This window comes from Gossypium hirsutum, chromosome A02 (genome assembly GCF_007990345.1).
Source record: "Gossypium hirsutum isolate 1008001.06 chromosome A02, Gossypium_hirsutum_v2.1, whole genome shotgun sequence".
NCBI classification, from domain to species: Eukaryota; Viridiplantae; Streptophyta; class Magnoliopsida; order Malvales; family Malvaceae; genus Gossypium; species Gossypium hirsutum.
This window is the reverse complement of record NC_053425.1, coordinates 7,314,224-7,338,185: the sequence shown is the minus strand read 5'-3', so window position 1 is coordinate 7,338,185 and position 23,962 is coordinate 7,314,224. Positions and strand designations below refer to the sequence as shown.

Here is a 23,962-nt window from a genome sequence, read left to right as displayed (position 1 = left end):
ATCATCACTAAAAGAAATGAAATTATCCGCGTTTAGATTATTCACGCATCTGTCAAGCTTCTCAACGAATATATTGTTTGCCACATTAGCTTGATTCAACACCTTTAACAAGGCATTCTGGTGTGGCTCTGAATTTAGTAGTAGAGACAATACCGAGACTCGTGCTGTCTGCTTGCTCAATTGTTCCACCACATTATATTCACTATGTTTGATAAACTTTAAGAATTCCTGTGCTTCCTCCTCATCCACAGACTTTTTAATTTCTTGCACGGGTGGAGTTCCCTGCTCGACTTCGGCCTCATACAGCACTACCTTTCCTTTTTGCTTCCAGTCACTGTTCTTCTTTATAGGCTCAATCTCTTTAGAACAGCACCACCTACTACGGGTAAAATGGCCTACCTCCCCAACATCTCCAGTTGTGGTTTCGGATTTTTCACCTTCAGGTGTGACGATGTTGACATTGTATTTCCACGGTATCGCCTTGTCATCCTTGTAAGGGAAATGATATGTACTTCAATGATCATCTTTGGTTTTACTGGCTCCTTCTTCGTGTCGTAATAAATTATTAACGGTCGATCGGCGTTATACGGGAAACCTGACGATTGATTGTTAGAGGAGCATATTTCTCCTCTATCGGCCTCTTCGCCTTTATTAATGATCTCAATCTCCTTATTATCCATCCGGTCTTGAAGTAACCTTTTAAATTTCTCACACGACTGAATGTCGTGCCCTACAATTCCATGGAAACCGTAAAAACCTTGACCTCCTTCTCTGAGATTTCTGTCGGGGCGACAGAGCAATCCCTTCTTAACCAGTACCTCCCAGATGTTCTGCAGAGGCGTTCTTATTTCTGAAACACATCTTCTGACTTGTCATTCGTCTTCTTTCCCCACCGCACTCACATTTTCTTCGGTATAATTAGGGAATGGGTTTCCGACCGTACCGCCAATACCATCAAATCGCAGAATGTCCACATCGATGAGTCCTTGAACTCTCATTTTGAAGGCAAGATAGTTTTTCGTAGAGTGTCCCTGGTTCCCAGCGTGGTACACACAACTAGCGTTTGGGTCGTACCATTTCGGGTATGGAGGCTTCAAAGGGGTCGTATAATGCGGGGATATCAATTGCTTCTCCAAAAGTTTTGGGTACAATTTCCCATACGACACAGGGATAGGAGTAAATTACGGTCTCTCAGGATTGGCCTTGTTGGCCTTGGTTCATTTCTGGGCTGGCTTTGAGCGGGTATAGTGTTTTGTGGGAATGTGGCGACGGGTCTTTGGTTGTTCATAGCATATACGAGGTAAGAAGGAGGTGGTGCTTGGTAGTAAGGGTTTTGATGAGGATAATAGAAATTCGGAGGTGGATAATTTCGAGGTCGGGGTTGGTTTAGATACGAATTAGGGGTATAACGGCTTCCCATTCACACCATATGGGCTTCTGGTTCTTTCTTCTTCATGGGCGCTACCCTTCCTGAACTTTCTTGACCTTCTATTCTACCGTTCTTGACGGCATTCTCTATAAGCTCGCCGGATATTACAATATCCGCAAAGTCCTTCATGGCACTTCCCACTAGTTTGTCATAAAATGGCGCCTTTAAGGTGTTGATAAAGAGAATGGTTATCTCCGTTTTTGTTAGCGGGGGTTCCACTTGGGCTGAGACGTCTCTCCACCTTTGAGCATACTGCCTAAAGGTTTCTGCTGGTTTCTTTTCCATCATTTGTAGAGTCATTCGATCAGGCACCATATCTGATACATGCTTGTACTGCTCACAGAATGCTGACACCAAGTCCTTTCAGGATCAAATATTTTCCCTACTAAGCTGGTTGTACCAACGAAGAGCCGCTCCTACTAGACTATCCTGAAAACAATGTATGAGTAGCTTATCCTCGTTCACATAACCGGTCATCTTCCGGCAAAATATGATGAGATGCGCTTTTGGGCATCTTGTCCTATCGTACTTTTCAAAATTCGGTACCTTAAACTTTGGAGGCAAAACTAAATCGGGTACCAAACTGAGCTCTTTAGCACTTAGTGCAGAGAAGACTTCAGTGCCCTCTATCGCCTTGAGCCTTTCCTCTAAGCTCCTATATTTCTCATTTGCATCGTGATCATCCAATTTCAACCTGGCTATCTCTGCTGGATCGTCCAAATCTGGCACGAGTGGATCCGCAGGACTAGCCCCCGGGTTTGATACGAACACTCCTTGCCCTAGACTAGCAGGTGGCGCGGGTCATTGCTCTAGGCCTATAGGTTCCCATTGAGCTTACCCTCTTTGTGTTGCGTGGGCGTGCGGTGGAGTAAATCCTGGAGGATGGGGCGGATCCTAATCAAGGTTAACCCTTGGCTGTGGTTCCACAACGTCAGGGTTCATAGGTCCCTTTCCTTTTACTAGAGTTGACATCATTTCCATTATCTTGGCCATTTGGTCCCTTAGCGATTCTTCTCGAGATCTCACCATTAAGTCTCTTGTCTCTTGCTGCGACTTGGCCAACTGCTATTGTAATTCCCTTTGGACTCTTTCTATCCTTCCAATTCTTTCATTGAATTCAGCCTCCATTGCTCTAGCTTATCGATGCGTTCTATACGAATGACGTGATTCCAGTCTTGTGGTATTACAACTACGAATTGTATGTTTTAACCTCAGCAAACGATTATGGGATATGCAATGAATGAATGAATGAATGAATGTATAAATGTCAAATGAATGTTAGTCATGCATGAATATGCAAGAATTTAGTGTTGATTTCAAGACGGCCTCTATTTAGGCATTTCATTTATCAAAAGAGTCCATTACAAAATATTTTGCCATTTTCGATTCAGCCATTACACAAACTTCCTAGCTATATCACCATATTTCTTTACTCGTGCTAAGAATTCTGATATGTTTGATCTTCAACTTGGAGGGAATTAGCAAATGAGAATTTTAGCTTCTTCCGATAATTGTACCACGTGCATGGCTACCCCACGAACTTCATTGATCAAATAGCTAAGTTGCATTTCTTTTTCTTGGAGGCCCTCTTCGTAAGCACGAATGTCTCTATCACACTGACTATTCTTTGCTTCCAAAGCCTCCAAGAAAGTATCTAGCTATTGTTGACGATCTTGCAGCATGTCTTCTAATTCTTGTATCCTCTCTTTTAGTTCTTAACGTTTAGATCGACTAGTCATTACTTTGACAGACACAGCTTCATATTCGGCATTCTTCTTCCTTAGCTCCATCATAGCCTGCGCAGCCTTTTCTTCTTCTTCCTTCGCTTTCCCTTTCCAGAATTCCATCCCGCCTTTGATGTTGCTTAATTCTTCTTTCCATTCCGCTGATGATTTGCCCAGCCCGCTATTCTTTATAGTGCCTCTTAATTTTTTATTTTCCAGATGGAGGTCCCTTAAGTCATTTCTTACAAGTTCAGCTTCTTTTTGCGCTTTCTCAATTCTGGATCTTTCAATCTGAACGTCGATCTTCAGTTGGTACTTTTCCTCTTGAAGAGCACTAAGGTCCTGAGACATCTTGGCATTTTCTCGTTCAAATTCTTGTCTTGCCATTTCTAGCTCAGATGGCACTTCTTCCGAGAAAGGATTCTGGACGGTGTAATTTGTCGATGAGACGTGCTGACTATTCATTTGTTGCTTTCTCCATATGACATAATCTTAGGTGAGAGTGTCAGCGTATAGGGCTAACTCCATGAGATGAATTCTCTTCCAAGACTTTGCGGTATCTCGGACCCTTTTCATATATCCTTTACCCGCAAAAACAAACTCAGACTGTGCTAATCCTCCGGTGGCGGGTATGAATTATCGTGAAGAAAATTGCCTTTGGACCATTAACGGAGCGTATCCAATTCCTCCCCATAACCCGAGTAGTGGCACCCAATTTTGATTTCTAACCTTGTATAACAGAACCGAGGGACGAATCCACGGTGCTCTCCATATTACATCTTCAGCTCGAAGGTTCTGAAAAACCGAAACCCGATACTCTTTGGTGACATCCTTTGGCCATTCTCTCTCAAGATAAGCTTCCAACGGAGCAAAGGTTTTCAAAAACATGTGGTACAGTGTGCGCTCTACTTTCCAGAAATGGCTCAAAATCCAGACATTGAGTAACTGCGCGCATCCGATAAAGTGTCATTTCCCCGTTTTCCTACAACTGTTTAAGGATCTGAAAGTCTCGGCCAAGATAGTCGGGACAGGGTTGATTCTTTGCTTTAATCTTTCGAAGAAATCCACCACCGCAACTTCTATGTGTCCAAGGACCTTCGAGAAGACGATCAATCTATAAATGGCCAAAGCGAAAAGATTCACTCTCTTCAACACATCGGGATGGCTTAGAACCAAATCTCGTAGGGAAAACCACGGGATATAGATGACTTCATTCTTCTTCTTTATTTGTTTTTCGGCCCATGTATCGGTCATATCTGTCAATTTCACTATTTTTTTCGTAAAGGTCATCAGTTTGGGCTCTTTCACATATATTTTGTAGAATTGCACATTATCAATACGAAGAAAAGCAGCTTATTCTTCTATAGTCGGGGTCATGTCTTCCTGATTGAAAGTAAAACATTGATAGGCCGGATCCCAAAATCTGATCATGGCTTGAATCAAACGCTCGTCTATGTTGATAGTGATCAGGTGGGCTATATCTCCGTACCTCTCAATGAAGATACCCCTAGTATCCAAGTCCTACTGATTCCAAATTTGAATCAAGTTTTCCAGATTATTCCGACGAACATTCACAGTTATGTGCTCGGGTAGATTAGAAACACATTCTTCCATTAAACTATCCCATTTTTTCTTTCTAGGTTTTCGAAGACCAATCCCGGACCACGGCATTTTTCTCGGTTGTTTGTACAATTAACTCTTCCATTAGAAACCCATTTTTTTGGCAACCGATCTCTAGTCAACACCTTCCTAATATGATGCCTATAATGCATGATGAAAAATAATGATGAGACAAACAACATTGGTTAGTAATCACAACAAATATAAATTACAGAAAATCCAAATAAAAAGTATAAATGTCAAAGAGATAAAAGGTAAGAGGCGTTTTTGGTGACTGTTAACGGATAGAGGTTCTGCATGGCTCTAATTAGGTGGCTCATACGGTTCACTACATGCAGTTTCGGTTCTAGACAGGTACTCGAATTGTTCGCGCTATCGTCTGCTAAGACTAGTACGAAGCCTCGGTAGTAGCCCATCACAGGCTCACGAGTTCAATTCGAGGGATTACATTTACTTATGCCTATGCGGAGGGACAAGTTAACTCACGAAAACATAAGTCATATGTAACCCGGAAGTACTCACTAGCCTGTACGGAGGGACGAGTTAACTCACGAAGGCGTAGCGTTTACTTTCACTTAAACGGACGGAGCCCGGGTAGAGAGCTCATGTTATGCAAAATGCAAGTGCACGGTGTGTAGGGAGAAACTCACAAACCTTTATGTTTTATTTAAAAACTAAACTACAAAAACTAAAAAACTGAGAGCTGAAAATCAACAAGATAAAACAAGTTAAAAGAATATTTACAGCATGATGTAAATGCATAATTTTTTTTGAAAACAAAATTTGAGGATCACGACTAAATATTAATGTGAACAAAGAAATTCGAAAATTTTAACAACACGTGTTTAATTCGACTCGACTCTCAAGAATGGTTCCCCAGTGGAGTCGCCAGCTGTCGCGACGTAAAATTTTTCTTTGGGTCGCTAATTGGGGTGTTTGTTTGAAAGTTTAAAGACCGAGTTTTGATTTTAAAAAGGGAGTCGCCACCGATCTTTTTTTTCTAGGTGTGATCGGACACCTAATAAATCATTCCTTTTTTGAAAGAAAATTGATTCTTGAACAAAAATGAATGCAGAGTTTAGGTCTACGTTAAAAGCCAGAGAAAAAATAGGGTTCGGGAGTCGATTAAGCGCGAGGAAGGTATTAGCACCCTCGCGACGCCCAAAATTGGTATCTTGTTAAACATGTGTTGTCTTATTTTTCAAAAATACGAGTTCAATTTGACATTTAATCGTGATCTGATCAAAACACGAATTTTTTTTTAAAAGTTTCAATTTCTTTTGAGAAGGGCGTTCCATTTTTAACATGAGCTGATGATATTCACCCAACATAGCGATGAAATCAATGACTTAATATTAAATCGACGCGTTGCCTTATTTATTGAAATTAGTTAAAAACAAGAATGAAAATATTTCTAGATAAAGAAAGTAAAAGGAAACTATATTGATGTTGAAATAAGATGTAAACAAATAGGCTAAATTCGGAACAGACAAATAATAATAAAAAGTTAAGAATATACGAATCAAATAATATGTAAAACATTAACAATGTACATGCGATAATAATGGTATAAAACAATAATAATGCATATGATATTAAACATGATCATAATAGTAATAATATAAACATAAAATGGTAATGAACATATATATATAAAAACATATAATACTAGATTAAAAGTATATAGCAGGAATAATAAAAATAACCAATGATAATAATATATAAATATATGTATGTACTAAAATATTATTAAAAATAAAAAGTATATACATAGCATTAAAATATATACATGACATATATAAAGATATAATATTAAAAAGATATATATACGTAATATATATATAATAAAAAAACACATATATATAATATAGTATTAATATATTTACGTAACATACACATATGAGAAATAATAATAATATTAAGAAACAACTATTAATAATATTACATAAATATAAACATATACATATATTAAAAAATTACATAGTAATATTAAAATACATACATAGTATATATACATATAATATAGTTATTAAGAAAATACATACAATATATAGTATTAAGAATATACACGATACATATGGTATTTAAAAATATAGTATTAAAAAAACATAATATATACATATAAGTATTGATTTTTAAAAAATAATACTAATAATAGTAACAGTAAAATACTAATAAATAATAGATATAGTAATAATAAGAACGTATAAACGGCAATATGTACAAGGGAAAATAATAAAAGAAAATTAGTAACGCTATATACACATAAACATAATAAAAATATTAAAATAAAGTAATTAGAAAATAATACTATGTACACAAATATATACATATACATATACATATAAAAAAATATACACTATTATTAATAATAATAATAAATATAGTAATAATATTATTAATCAAAAAAAAGCAAATATAACATAATAAAAATATTAAAATGAAATAATTAAAAATAATACCATGTATAAATATATATACATATATAATAAAACATACACTAATATTATATCTAATAATAATACTAGAAATAATGATGAAATATAAAAAGTAAATATAATACAATAGTAATATTAAAATAAAGTAATTAAGATAATACTATATATATATACATACATATATAAAACATACACTAATATTATATATAATAATACTAGAAATAATAATAACTAGTAATAACAATACATTAAAAATAATAATATGTTAATAACCAGAAAATTAATAATAACAATAATAATAAGAGAAATAATAGTATTAATAATATTAGGAATGATAATAACAATATTTAAAAAACGAAAATAAAATAAATAAATAAATAAAATGAAAAAGGACTAAAATTGAGTTAAAATCAAAGTTTTGGGGCGAATTTAAAATAAAAGATAAACACGAGGACCCATTTGAAGGTGCGTGCAACTGCAGAGGATCAAATAAGCAATTTACCCGAACACTTAAAACGACATCGTTGAAAGGAGGACCAAATCGCAAAGCATGATAAATTACAAGGCCAATTTAGAAGAAATAATAACCTGATTGCAAATTATTGAAAAAGCGGAAGGACCGCGCGCAATTAACCCCTAAGAGCAAAAACGCGCGGATCCTGAGTGGGTAGGGTCGGGTCGACCCGACCCCGGGTAAAACGACGCCGTTTTGGGCGTTGAAGGCCAGCCCCAAAACGACGTCGTTTTGAGGGCCTTTAAAAGTCAAAAATCCTTTAAAATTTTCATTTTATCCGGGTTTTTTAAAAAAAAACAAAGGGGAAGGGGATTTTTCTCTCTAGGGAAACCCAGAAACCGGCTGAGAGGGCCACCGCGCGCCGTCGTAGCTCCGTCACCGTGGCCGGAATCTCAAAAAAGGTAATTTTTCTCTCCTTTTTTCGTTGTTTATATATATATATGTGTGTGTGTCTGTATTTGCTTGTATAAAGAAAGAAAAGAAAAAGAAAAAAAAAGATTTAAAACTTAAAGGACGGAACGTCACCTCCTATTTTTCCGATTTCGATTCTTATATTCTGATGTTCACTGCTTTGGTGTTTAGATCTGTCTTTGATATATGAAATCTATTGCTTGGTATTGAATTGGCCGAATCTATTGTATTCATTCATCAAGAATCCCCAAAATGGCCGACCCTTTTACAAAGTTATAAATCGGCTTTTATAGCCTTTACAAATTCTTTTTCTATTATTTTCTGTCCTTTCTCTTTATTGTCTTGCAGGTGCAGAGGGCGGTGGATGTGATGGGGTGGTGCTGCAGTGGGCAGGTGGTGGCAGAGAGTTGGTGGTGCGGCGCCAAACATAGGGTTAGGGTTTTCTGATTTGATTGGGGATGGGTTAAGCTAAAGTTGGGCCACGGTAGTTGGGTTTGGGTATTGGGTTTTAATGGGTTGTTGGGTTTGATTTGGTTTGGGTTAATGGGTTTAAATTGTGTGTGGGTTATAAAATGGGTTTGATGTTTGGACTGTTAGTTTTGGATTTGGGTGTAAATTGGTCAAAATTGACCTACAACAAGGACCACATGGAGACCTAAAGTAATTGATTGCTAGTTGTCTTAACATGTCTCATCCTAATATGTCACATCACCACCACTGCAATGGTATCAAATCAAACTTTCATGTCAACAGTTCTAGACACAGCTAAGTTTGTCTCCCACTATAAAAGGGTCATGCAAACAACTCACGTAGGCCTATTCTTATATACTTCCCACACTAAACCTCTGAAGGCCTATTCTTATATACTTCCCACACTGAACCTCTGAACTATCTCCATGAGACAACAAATTCCTTCTGACCACCATACTCTCTCCTCCTTCATCAAACCAATATTAAGTTGGTGCGTTCAGTATACAGCTTCTACAATATGTAGTATCATTCACAATAGTGGAATTCATACATTAAGATATTGGTAAATGGCATCCTTTCATTGGCATTACATGATAGATGAAAAGTAAATGTGGTCACGGGTCGTTTGTCTTTGTGATAAATGACTTAATTACTATTTGATAGTAATTGATTTTTTATGAAGAAATATGTAATAGTTATAATGAGATAAAATAGTATCATATTGGGAGAATGGATTTATCCTAAAGAGATTAAGGATATCCGATGAGGGTAACACACTTATGACAAGGTTGTTAGACAAGCACTAATTGAGTAGCTTTCATAATGATATATAATTAGGTTGAGCGAAGTCATGATACTATAATGGAATGACTTCATGACTAAATGAGTTTATAATTAATTAGGATATCATGTATCCATTTCTTGGGTTATGAATTCCACTATTATGAATGATGCTACATATTGCAGAAGTCGTATACCCAACACACTAACTTTTAGTTATTTATCTATTTGAACTCAGGCTTTTACTTACATCAAAGTATACGAGTCATGCACACATAGTCCATCATCCACTTAGAATTAAGGTATGTCTCACTATGAACATCACAAGTGAATAAATCTATAAATGGATTCAAGATCTATTCTACTTGGGTCCTATTCTATGTACTATCAGTTCAGTCAGTCACATTTATGTCTCTATTTTCTGGGAGTCATCCACTTTGATGCCCAAGACAAAGCATCTCTCCTATTGGACCTGATAGACGGCATATTAGTCTTTCAATTGATTTTCTCATTTCCGATTAAACTTAAGACATGTTTAGGTTCATCTACTAATAAGTTATCTTTCTGTATTACGATTCGACCATACAATATCGTTTAGTATTAGTTAAACATTAGATAACCAATGAGCTAATATTTGCTTCAATTTTTCTTTGTGTACAAAAATCATTAAGGACAGTATACAAAGGGCAGTAATGTAATTAATGGATAATTTTATTAAACCAATTTGTTCGAAAAAATATAATTGTACATAGATAAAAATACTACACTTAGAGTACTAGATCCAACAAAAGGTTCCTCCAATGAACACACAACACATGTATCTACATATTAAAGATGATTACGGTTTCATTAGAAATCCAACCAACATGTCGTAACACATTACACGTTTTTCCAAATTCATAATTCAACTCAAATGATCAAACAAATAACAATCATTTATCATGGTATAAATTTAAACAATTTAAAAGGTTCAATTTTTCAAAATTCAAATTACATATTTAATTATATATATTTAAACTTAAAATGTGAATCCCTATACAATGTATAACACTTCGTCATAAACTTCAAGACACTTTCATCTCAAACACCCATGTTACTATTTTTTCACCAAACTCGTGAAGGTCACTTTATAATCTTCACTCGCCTAGGGGGCAATTGTTATACCTTGTATAGTGGACCTTGCAAACCTCACAGAAAACTCATAAGGAGCTTAACACGTGTCATCCAATGGAACCAACAATACCGTGAACCTGCAACTAGTTCACGAACCATTAATTGGTTCGTGAACTACAGCCTGACAAATTTTAGAACTATGCACCTCTGTTAAGGCAATATGAGGACAATCTGGAGACCCAGAATAATTGATTGCTAGCTGTCCTAACATATCTCATCCTAAGATGTCACATCAGTATCGCGGCAAGGGTATCAAATCAGACTTCCACGTCAACAATCTTAAGACACATAGCTAAATTTATCCCCCATTATAAAAGGATCATGCCAATAACTCACGTAGGTCTATTTTCATAAACTTCCCATGCTGAACCTCTAAACTATTTCCATGAGACCAAAAATTATTTCCGACCTTTGTACTCCCTGCTTCTTCATCAAACCAACATCTTATTTCCTTTATTCACTTCACTGATCAACACGGGATCAAAGTGGAAAAAATTGTCAAATTTTAAAACTAAAATGAATTGAAAAAACTTAGAAATCTAAGTGCAAAATAGTATCAAATTTAAAAACTAAATCTTACTTCATCCATTTTATCAACAAACTGTTTAACTGAGATAATAACGATGAAAACCTCATGGAGATGAGAACACAACTTTTAATTGCCCAATTAGACAAGAATTAGTCGTGGCTTGAAGACCCCCTAAATTAAAAAAAAGAAAAATCATATCTATTTACAACCAAATCATTCCACTTAGGTCGGACCAATTTTTATTTTTCTTTCTTTTTTAAGCCTTTGTGAAAAAATCTTTTCTCGCACCAAAGAAGAATCTAATGCTAAAATCTATTAACCAGTGCGAACATATTTTAATTAAATTATACCTTAACTAAAGTAACCCACCGAAGCATGACCCATTGACCTCTACTCTTCTTTTTCTTCACCTTGTTGGGTGCTCCAAATGTGCAAAGAGATCGTTCATGGACCTCGACAAAAATGTGCATTAATGAGACAACTTCGGTGAAAATACTATTGAAGAACTTATATTAAAAATTAAATTTTACTGTACTTTTTTATTTAAAAATTGAATAAATTAGTTCTTATACGTTAAATTAAAGGGTAAATTAATATTTTTCTGTTAAAAATTTCATCTATTTCTACTGTCACAAACTGGTGTGGTTGACGAAATAACTAAACAGTTACATGTGATGTGCCACATATATCTTATGTTGACGTATAGAGACTATTTTTTAATAGAATGACCAATTTATTCCTTAATCTAATATATAAAGATTAATTTGCTCATTTTCTAAAGGGACAAAATATAACTCAACTCCTCGTATAAGAACCTCTATGATATTTTTATTGACAACATTTAAAATTTAATCATTCAACTCAATTTATACAATAATTTAGATATCATATATCTAAATTTATTTAAATCCGTAATATTATAAATAATTTAATAAAGGAATAAAAAACGTCATTGTATAACTTAATAAACCAGCGGTAGGAAAGAACGTAATTTTCAGTAAGGAAAAGACCATTCAAGCCAATTGCTTGTCACGTTTGTGGTGAGAAATTAAGGGTTTTTTTAAGTTACAAATCAAAATTAATTATTATATTCATAAAATTCAAACACTGAATTTAGATCGGTTAAATTAAAAATTAATTAGCAAGTGAATTTGATTTTAAATTAAAAATTAAAATCGACTAGACTGATAAAAAACCGTCAAAACTAAATTTATTAAATATTTTGGATAATTAATAAGATTTTGGTCCAATAAATTATTTCAAATCCAACCAATGATCCAACATGAATAAAAATAATTAAAAATTGTTAAAATTTATTGGGTACATGAAAAATCTTAAATTTTATTTTATTTTTATATTTATTAGATAATTTTTCAGAAACATACGTATTCTTGTTACAAAATAAAATATTTGAATACTACTTTAACCTTTTACCTTACATTTAATTTTATTAAAATAAAATTCAAAGTGTGATTAATTATATACACTAAATGTTAAAAGATATATGTTGTGGCAAAATAAGCGGGGAGTTGGTGAGTAGTATTCGACAATGTTAATTACAGATTGATATTGAGGTGATCAAAAAATTTGTCTTATTTGATTTGATAATTTAATGAATATATTATGATCTATCTATGGAATATCAATAATTGGCATTTGGTGATTGGATTGGATGAAACTCTTGAAACAAGGAGGATCGATGAAGACTATGTAGCTATTTTGGAAATCAGATATTCGATTATAATAGTTATCTTCAAGGTGTTACTTTGTATTCACTTATATTCGATATTAGTAAGCTGAAATTAAATATATGCTTTAAGGCTTGTCTAGGTTTTGTAAGAGGGCTTATTGAGTGCATTCTAATATGTTCATTGAAGAATTGTTTTTGTGAAGGAGTGCAAATTGAATTGTAAATATTGTTGAGTGTTTACTGCCTAAGTTCTCAAGGGAAAGATTTGGAGGTGAAAGTTCTAATCTTTAGGTACAAAAATAAGATCTCTATACTTAAGGAATATACTATTTATGATGTATACGATCTAGGACGGTATTGTTTGAATTTTACTTATTAATGGGTCCTCCTTAATATTATTGTTTATGGAATATTTCTAAATTTGTCACATATCCTACATAAATTACTTGATTTTATTAAGACAGGTGATGAACAAATTTGTAATTTTCCCTTATCTTATATGATTGCAAGTTGCAATAGTTATACATATTTTTTTTTATGTTTTTATATTATAGATTATAGATATATTATTAATTATCAACCGCTACCTTTCGGTATGAAACTAATAAAATATAAAAGGGAAAATCCAAAAATATCAAATTAAACAAAATAATGTAGGGTCTAAAAGGAGTGATGATATTTTCTTTTGTAATAAACTATACTTTTTCAACTTGTCAGTTGGTTAGCTTAAGATATTCTTTTTATGTCGGTTTTAGAGTTTATGTTCAAGGTTTATGGTTGTTTCTGTCTCCAAGATTTGAATTTGCATTTTCCTTTTAGAAATGCAATGTGTCTTATAATTACACCCAGCCACTTATTTGTAATATATTTTTGTCCACTCTACTAAAAAAAGGGGCAATTAGTCCTTGTGCAAATTGGTCCTTCTATTAAAAATTCTATCTATTTCTATTCTTAAAAATTGACCTTTGTATTAGGGAATTGATTTCTTCTATTAAATAGGCATTAAATGCACTCTACTAATTCAATTAGGGTTTCACTTCCTCCCTCTATAAATAGATGGCACCGATAGGGCTAAAAATATAATAAGTTGCACACTACTTTGAGATATTGTTATTAAGCCCAAAACTAGTGAGAATTTATTTCTAAGTATAAATTCTATTTTCTTGGAATAAAAATTCACAGATTTCTATTAGAGATAGAGTTTTAATTTCCCACTGAAAGTAAAGTAAATAATTTATAGTTTTGTGTTTGATTCGGAATTATTCGAGCTCACACTCGAAGTAGATCGTGGTACGATAATAACGGAGAATGTTGTTCAGTTGAAAGGCGAGAACAAAAATGATCCATCTCGCTCAAAGCATAGGTATATTTCGGGAAAAGTTCATTGCTATAAATATCACAAACTGACTTGGTTTTTAAATTTTATTTTTTTCGCTATAAAAGAAAATCGTTCTCAAACCAGATTTTTTCCAACACCCCCAATATTGTAATGAACAAATTTGTACTTTAAGTTGCAAAAGTATTTTGGTTAAATTTTTCTGTTAGTCCATGTACTATGCATAAGTTGTGGATTTAGACCATATATTTTAATTTGGTCATTTTCAGTCATTGTTTAACTTTTTAGTACTAACAAAATGGTAGCTACTCAATTCATTAAATACGAAAAGGTCAAATCTTTTATGATTTCATCATACATGATTGAGTTGCGAAAACTTTTGGATAGGTATCCTACATTTGAACTAAATTCTTTCTAGTTAAAAATCTCTTTCTAGTTGCTCTTGAGCAATTAGGAGATTGTCTAGAAGAAATACGAGGTTTTGCTTTTGACGGCAACATGCTATGGGTGGTGATGTCGCTCATGGGGTCAAATCAATATGTTCTAAGAAGAAATATTTGAATATCAATCTCATCGATATCATCAATCTCATAAGTATCATACCGAATCCCATCAATCGAATCATTTTTGAGAAATGTGAGGCATATAAGGCATCTATTCATTAATAAGAAAAAGAAAAAAACATGAGCAGTGATTGGATTGATGATAAAATAGAAACTTAAGTCATGAACAGTGATTTAATTGATAATAAAGAAAGAGAATTATTGGTTCAGTTCTCCACTTAACTAAAAAAAAAAGAAATGATCAAATTCTATTGAGTCTGACTCATAGTAATTATTTATCAATGAATGACTCTGGTTATCAAATTATTGAACAATTGAGACCAATTTACTTACGATACTTAGTTGACATTCATAAAAAGTATCAAATGAATTGTGAGTTCAATACATCATGTTTAGCATAAAGGCTGATATTCCTTGCTCATTATCAGACAATCACTTATTCACAAACTTCGTGTAGGGCTAATAGTTTTCATTTCCCGTCTCGTGGAAAACCCTTTTCACTCCGCTTAGCCTTATCTCTCTCTCTAGGAGTATTTTAGTGCCATGTCAATTTACTATTTCTACATATAATTAATAGATTTAACAATTTCCGTTTGTATTAATACTAGAATTTTAAAATTCGAAAAATATAAAGACTAGAAATAATCTAGTTGGAGAACATAGCAGAATTTAACAAAATAGATTTAATTTCTATTGTTTGGTTAGGACTAAAATTTCAAAATTCAAAAAGTACAAGTACTAGTATTGACCAATTCAAAAAGTAAAAGGAATAAATTGATCAAATTGAAGTACATATACTAAATCCTCAACTTACGCAAAGTTTAGGATCTAGTGGCAAAAATTAACCAAATTTTTTAAAGAAAATTTCTAAATACAATCACAAAGTAATACATATATGATTAGTTAGAATTAGAATAAACTCTGATATAAAATATAACAGAATTGAAAATTAGAATATATCCGCATAATAAACTAAAAATTAAAATATATTTAAATCAAAATCAAAATAAATCTAAACATATCCTACATATCCTACATATAATAAGACTTAAACTTAAAATAATTTAAAAAATAATCCAAACCTACACTCAAACATAATAAAACTTCAACAAACCCCAATATCTCAACCCTACCAAAGCATAACTCTTGCAAAACTTATACATCTTTTGTTTTATTTATGTTTTTATGTTATTAATTATCAACCACTACCTTTTGGTATGAAGCTAATAAAATATCAAAAGGACAATTAAAAAATATATATCAAATTAAAGAAAAGAATGTAGGGACTAAAAATGAGTGATGATATATATTTTTTTCCTATAATATGCTATACTTTTTCAACCAACAATTGGCATTTAGTTTTATACTTCAAAAAATAAATTTGTATAAACTCTTATGTACTTCTTTCTCTCTTTTCTTCTCAAGCTATTGGCTTCCCCATCTTTAATCTTTCCCTCCTTTATAATTTAGTCCCAAACACATTCAACTCTCCATCTCTTTTTTTCTTCAATTTTCATTTTCACTTAATAATGGAAATTCTTAGCTTGAGTTTCTTTGTGGGTATTATTGGTAAGGGCTAACAACATCAATTTCCCCTTTATAGACATATACATATATATATATGTTCATGTAATATCATGTGTTTTATGTTCATGCAGGCAATGTTATATCAGTTCTGGTTTTTCTTTCTCCCATGTAAGAATAAATGACTTTTTTTTTTCATATTTCTTACATTCATTGTCATGTCGAAAAGTTATGTTGTTCGGATTTTTCATTTTTAAAGTATTTGTATTCGATAAATATATGTATCGGAATAACTAAAAAGCATGGGTTTGATTTGCAGTGGAACGTTTGAAAGAATAATAAAACATAAATCAACTGAAGATTTCCAGAGCCTACCTTACATTTGCACATTGTTAAACTCAAGTTTATGGACGTATTATGGGATCACTAAGCCTGGGGGACTCCTTGTTGCCACTGTTAATGGCTTTGGCATCTTTGTTGAAGCTGTTTATGTTGGTTTGTTCCTCATTTATGCACCAAAAAAGATGAAGGTAAATTGTTGAAATTAATTTCAAAAACCCTAATTTTTATTTATAACTTGATTGAATTATACATGTGAATTGATATGCAGTTGAAGACTGGGGTTTTGGTGGGGATATTAAATGTGGGTTTTGTAGCAGCTGCCATTGTAGTGACACAGTTAGCATTGGAAAGTGAAACCCAAATTGGTGCAATAGGGCTCATGTGTAGTGGTCTTAACATCATCATGTATGGCTCCCCTTTAGCTGCCATGGTAATAACTTTCATCTCATCTCTATTTTTTGATTTGTAGTTGGTGTTACGAAAAATCAAAATTTAAATAATCATCTTTTAAAAATATACAAAATTCGATCAAATAAAGTTCATTTATTTATTTTGCTAAGCTAAAATTAATTTAAGGAGAGAAGAAAAAAAAAGTGTTGGAGACTTCAATGAGAACGTCAAATATGCTTACGAATCTGAAATCAGTGATAAAAAATCTAAAACAACAAGAACCTTTAGTTGGTTTGGTTACATTACAATAATAATAATAGGGAATAATTTATATTAGGATAATCCTAAAAACTAAAGTTTTTAGACACTAATAAAATTTTGTCACATCGTCAAATTTTAAAACATAAAACTATTATTATTCACTCATCCATAAAGAAATTATTTCATGGACCCTTCCCACCACATTATTCATGGTTCATTTCCAATTGTTTAATAACATTTCAACAAACTTTTTCAGGTGATTGACACATAAGTTTGATAATTTTTTTATCTTAAATCTTAAACCTTAAACCTTGAATCTAGAATCACGAACCATGAACCCAAAATCCTAAACTCGAACATCGAACTCGTAACTTTGAACCCTTGAACCCTAAACAAGAACCATGAACCCCAAACTCGTAACTCATAACCCCAAACCCTTAAGCTCTGAACCTAAACCTTAAACCCTAAACTCGTAATCTTAAACCCTAAACCTGAACCTTAGGCCTAAAACTCAAACTTAAACCTTAAACCTTAAATCCTGAATCTAAACCCTGAACCTCAAGATTTAGGGTTTAAGATTTAATTTCAAGATTCAAGTTCAAGGTTTAGGGTTTTTGATTCGAGATTTATAGTAAAATAATTACTAAAATTATGTGTCAATGACATGAAAAATTACACAAAAATTACTTTTTTTTTAAAAAATAATTGGTTGCGCACAAATAAAAAATATTAACTTATGGAAAACTTAATTATTTTAAGTAATTTAATTAAAATTAAATTAAGTTAGAGAAGATATTAGATATTGATGAGTGTATAATAGTATTTTGTTATCTTTAAAATTTGATAATATGATACTATTTTATTGATACCTAAAAATTATACTTTTTAGGAGGATACTAATATAATTTATTCTCACCATAATAATAATAATAATAATAGAGTAAGTTTATCTTTCCTTGTCTTGTGTTTTTCTTTTAAAAATTTTCATGTCTTCTTTTTGGTGAATAGGCAGGGGTAGCCAAAGGGGACTGGTATGGGCCTCAGCCCCCCCTAAAATATAAAATTATATTTTAAACCTTTAAAATTTTTTAAAAAGTTTAAATTAGTAAAGATAAAATTACACTTTGGCCCCCTAAAGTTAGAAAAATTTAATTTAATCCTTTACAAATTATAAAAATATAAACTATAGAAAATTAAAATTTCATCCGGCCAACTCTAAAAAAAATTTCTGCCTTTGCCCCTGTGAAATATGACTTCAAAAGCTGAAGAATACCACATAGATAATAAAAAATATCTGCAAAACATATATATGCAATATTGTTGGGTGGGAAAGGATTGTATGAAATAGTGACGTCATGTCATCTGTATCCCTTTCTAATAGTTTTATGCCATATCAGTATTCTTATCCTGAATTTCAGTATTTTAATTTGGATTTGATTTTTTTCAGGATAAAATCCTGAAATTCAGGATAAGAATACTGATGTGACATAAAACTATTTGGAAAGGGATATAGATGACGTGGCGTCACTGTTTCATACAATCCTTTATCATTATCGGGTAATGAGGAAAATATCTTGACCTTTCAAAATAAATTATACTATTTTAAAGGTATTTTTGTCATTTCATATCTTTTATATAAAAAAAATAGAAATATAAATATACATAATAAGTTTTAGAACTTAAACTTTTATAGCTTTCAACATTTATATTTTCCCATCTAATCAAAATCATATTTACTAATTATATGACATATCATCGCAGGTGTAAATTAAAATCCTTGAAACTAAATACTATTAACTATATTTAAACATAACTAAATATTAAATATAATTGTTTTGTTTCACTTTCAAGTTTTAGGATATTCGAATTTCGAATTTTGAATTTCATGTATTTTATTTATTTATTTAATATTTGTATATATTGTTTCAGAAAACAGTGGTGACAACCAAAAGTGTGGAGTACATGCCATTTTTTCTCTCATTTTTCCTTTTTCTGAATGGAGGAATTTGGGCTTTCTATGCTTCACTTATGCATGATTATTTCCTTGGGGTAACTTTTTTAATTTCCTTCTTCATTTAATTTATCATCGTTAATTTCATAATTAAATGTAACTCTGTTAATATCGTTATTATTGAATATAAAATAAAATCATTTATTTATGTATATATTTATAGGTACCAAATGGGATAGGTTGTCTACTGGGAACAGCACAACTTTTGCTGTATGCCATTTACAAAAATGCAAAGCCATCAAACAACACCAGCTTACAAGGATTAATGGAACAAGGCTGGCAAAAGGAGCCCCTTATATCTCAGTGTTAAACACGAATATGTATAATATGGTATTTTGAATATAATTATATCGAAAAATATTTTATATATTTATCAGTGGAGCTTTTAAATTTTACGCATAAATTAGTGAGTTAATAATTATTTTATTTTGTCAATATATTAAATATTCATTTTAACTATACATAAAAATTTTAAATATCAATTCATATATATAAAAAAATTATATTTTTATATTTGTGTTGAAGCAAAAACATAATACAAAAATTGAATTACTCTAAAAATCTCATGACAAAACTATTAAAAAAGAAAACCCTCCATGGAAGGAAGAAGGGATTAGCTTCAGCAGCATGCAATTTATTATTAATTATTATTATTTTCCTATAAAAAGCAGTAAAAAAAATGAAGGTTCTAATTAATATATAGGTAGAGGTATTATCTTAAATGTTTTGTTTAGTCTAATATTAATGAGGAGGAGGACTAAGCGGTAGCACCACCGCCGATAAGTGTTTTAGGGGTACCAAAGATTCTTTGCCGGAAATCAGACACCATTAAAGGAAGGCCTTTGCGAAGGGAAATGGTCGGTTCCCAGCCAAGAAGTTGTTTAGCCTTTGAAATGTCTGGTTTCCTCTTGTGTGGATCATCTTCTGTGTTTGGTCTGAATTCTATCTTTGCATTTGGATCTATTGCTTCCTGTACCACCTGCAACATCATTCAATAGTACCCCCTTACAATACTCCCGAGTATGTGTCCGACACAGAGTATAAGATATTAGTGTTTTTTACCTCGGCAAGTTCGAGCATGGTGAATTCTCCAGGGTTTCCGAGATTGAAAGGACCTACGTGATCACCTTCCATCAACCGGATTAGACCCTCCACCTGTTGTAATTATCAGTGAATCAGATGAAAACTCGGTAAAAAGTTAAATGATGTAAAGTATTACCAGGTCTGAAACATATTGGAAACTCCTGGTTTGCTTGCCATCGCCATAGACAGTCATTGGCTCTTTCCTTAAAGCTTGGGCTACAAAATTGCTTACAACACGCCCATCATCGATGCACATTCGTGGTCCGTATGTGTTGAATATCCTAGCAATCCTCACCTGTTCATTCAATTATTTTAACAAACACACGTATCTGATGTTACTTATACCTAAGTTGGAATATATAAATATGAACCTCGATTCCGAGGCTTCTGTGATAATCCATTGTCAAGGTCTCCGCGGTCCGTTTGCCCTCATCATAGCAACTCCGTACACCTAACGGGGGCGGATCGGAAACGTGTTAATAAATCATCCACAGTAAACATGTATTTACATATACAGAGAGGCGATGGACTGACCAATGGGATTGACATTGCCCCAATAGGTCTCAACCTGGGGATGCTGCAAAGGATCACCATAGACCTCACTGGTGCTGGTTAGCAAGAAACGGGCACCAACTCTTTTTGCAAGCCCTAGCATGTTCAATGTTCCCACCACATTGGTCTTGTGGATCGATCCCAAACCCCAACCCAACAATCAAAAATCAAGGATCCCAAATCACAATCACATATAAATGTTATGTCAACTGCAGAAAAGAAAAACATAACCCAAATCTTCATATGTTATTGGGATGAATATTGTCTGAACCGACTCATTTTCATACATTGTAGAACACGAATTGTTGAGAAACTTCTCCTTCAGAAGAAATTCGAAGTGTCATTTGTCCAGAGTCAATAAATCCCTCAACAAATTTGGTATTGTCCCATATTAAAATTGTCTCCCAAACCAAAAGTGGAATTCATGGAGCAAAAACACCTTATATTGGACCAGACTTAACGCATGATCACCTATAAGGAATGCCATTAGATACCATTTAGGACATAGGTTCAACCCTACTAATAACATATAAACACCAATTCCTTGGTAGTGTATGTGCCTTCAGATATCATTTAAGGCATGGGTTCAAACCCTGACTGATGGTAGTAAATGGGCACCTTTTCTTTGGTGGATGGAAATATGTCATGCATAGTCTGATCAGACTAGATGCTATTTTGTGAATCATGTTGACAAAGTTGAAAGACAAAATCAGTCCCAACAACACTCCTGAAATAAAAAAATCTAAATATTTCAAGAAAAACGAAAAACGTAAGAAAGGATATGATGGTCTTGACAGGGTTGAACTTGTAATGAACAGGGGAAGCAGGGCAAGCCAAGTGATAGATTTGATCAACTTCCAACAGAATCGGTTCAACCACATCATGTCTTATGAGCTCGAACTTGGGGTTCCCAAAATGGTGCATCAAATTCTCTTTACGCCCCGTAAAGAAATTATCCACCACGATGACACTGTCCCCCCTCGCGATCAGCCGGTCCACAAGGTGGCTTCCCACGAAACCAGCTCCGCCTGTCACCACTATCCTCAAGTTCTTCTTCTTTAACCCCAACGGCACCTTACCAGTCGCCGCCACGTTCCTGCCTCGAAAACCTTCGGTGTAAGCTTCATACAACACCCTCCGAGTCACCTCACTCGACTCAGCTCCCAAACCACTGACCGAACCAGCAATCAAACCACTACCACCACCACCACCACTCAGTTCTTGAAACAACGAAGACGTCGAAACAGGGAACGAGTTAAAAAACAGAGCAGCAATGGCGATCCCGACAAGAACAAAGAAGAACCGCTGTTTCTGAGCAACATAACGGAATGGGGTTTTCCAGTTCCTGACAGGGGATGAAGGGGTCCCAGGACTGATATTTGGCGAACTTTGTGGGGTTGTCTGGTTCCTATGAATCAATTCAGACGCCATTTTTGTTAAAAAACAGGGGAAGAAGGTGTTTGGAAGGAGGAAAAACAAATGATCAAAAAAAAAAACCAGAGTTTAATTAAAACTTTTTTTTGGTTTGAATGTTTCCAAAGTGAGAAAAGGAGAGTAATGAGGAGAAAGTGAGCATTTGTTACAAATCACCGGTTCAGTAGGGCTCATGCATGAATATTGGCGCTGGATAATCGGTCTCGAGCTTTGTGGTTGGTCGGTGAGAGAGCTCTTCTTTTTTTTTTTTGTCTATTTTATTGCCATATTTTAACCATGTTTTTTTGCTTACTTATATGCCATTGCTTTTGTTTCACAATTACATTTTTTCATTATCGATGCTTTTTACATATTTTAATTATATTCACAATCCCTATACTCTTCGCATATTTAAATTTTAAATCTAGTTGATCACACTGGAACTCTATTAAATTTGATTATATTATATTTTTAAGAATAAACAATATACTTACTTAATCAATCTAAAATCGTGCGAAGACATTAAAAAAAAACATCGATTTTCATTCAGAAAATAATATGAATAACCTTATAATCTCATATTCAAAATTAAAACTTTCATAACACCAATATCTGATTTTTTTTTCACATGTGTAATATTGGCAACGAGAGAAAAAGAATATTTTGAAATTTATAATTCTTTGGAGAGTGATGCCAATTGGATTCCAATAATCAAATCAAAAGAATAGAAAAGCTAATGGATTAAAGTAAAAGGACTAAATTTAAAATGTGTGAAGTGTACAAGGACTTAAATAAGAGTTAAACAATTTCCATTTAAAAAGAAAAAATATATATTAAAGTCATTTAATCCTCGTAATCTATTTCCCTTATCCTCGTGTACGCGTTGCAGTTGCATTGGTTTCATTTGTGAAAAAAATGAAAATTATTACAATTGGTGTCTGACAACAATGCATTTCTATTTTTAGCCTTTATTTTGAAAATTGCTAATTCAAAGTTTACTTTTTCGATTATGCAAATTCATCCAACAAATTTAATTTAATTCCATCAAGGGGGCGTTTGGTTTGTCTAATATTAGATTACATTCTGTAATAAGATTACGAGAATGTAAGATTACGAATAAGATATGAGATTACATTGTTTAGTTATTTGGTTGGAGGGATGTAAGATTCCCTAAAATCACATTTTACTCTGTTGTCCTCGTTATAGAATTTTTTTTAACAAGTTTAGTTCTTTTAATATTTTTTAGTCTCAATTTCCATAAAATTATGATAAATTATTACAAATCTTACTTTGTATTACAACTTATATATTAATAAATAAATATATTGTGCTGAAATAAATTTATAAATCATAATTATAATAATTCATGAAAAGTGATTGCAACACCAGCCATATAATTGTAGTTATAACCATAATTAAATTATTAAAAATATATAGTCATTATAATTGTAATGTATGACATCTACTAGTTTATTATTAAGAAAATACATTTTTTTTTTGTTTTCAATTAGTTTTAAACTTTATTTAAGGAAAAACCTAAATTGATTAGAATAATAAAAATAAATAGCAAATTGTTCCAAAATTTAACATTACCTAAGGAACGGGTTGTAATGAGATTACACCCTATATTACAGGATAAAAATCACACCCTATATTACAAAATAACCATAATGTAAAATTACGGGATGACAAAATTACTATAGTGTTG

At 32.8% G+C, this 23,962-nt stretch overlaps 2 protein-coding genes across 2 annotated transcripts; one reads left to right on the top strand and one right to left on the bottom strand.

Moving 5' to 3' along the window:
* The first annotated feature begins 16,036 nt into the window (after positions 1 to 16,036).
* On the top strand, positions 16,037 to 19,577 carry LOC107933225 (bidirectional sugar transporter SWEET17). The gene is made up of 6 exons (XM_016865384.2): positions 16,037 to 16,247; positions 16,337 to 16,373; positions 16,522 to 16,732; positions 16,813 to 16,974; positions 19,125 to 19,244; positions 19,370 to 19,577. Exons 1-6 carry the CDS (start codon positions 16,208 to 16,210, stop codon positions 19,514 to 19,516), a joined length of 717 nt encoding a protein of 238 aa, XP_016720873.1. The 5' UTR covers positions 16,037 to 16,207; the 3' UTR covers positions 19,517 to 19,577.
* A 123-nt stretch (positions 19,578 to 19,700) lies between these two features.
* Positions 19,701 to 22,453, bottom strand: LOC107933206 (UDP-glucuronic acid decarboxylase 2). The gene is made up of 6 exons (XM_016865372.2): positions 21,625 to 22,453; positions 20,824 to 20,971; positions 20,661 to 20,740; positions 20,426 to 20,584; positions 20,269 to 20,361; positions 19,701 to 20,185 (listed from the first exon to the last, which is right to left on the bottom strand). The coding sequence occupies exons 1-6, from the start codon at positions 22,270 to 22,272 to the stop codon at positions 19,964 to 19,966; spliced, it is 1,350 nt and encodes a 449-aa protein (XP_016720861.1). The 5' UTR covers positions 22,273 to 22,453; the 3' UTR covers positions 19,701 to 19,963.
* Between the last annotated feature and the right edge of the window lie 1,509 nt (positions 22,454 to 23,962).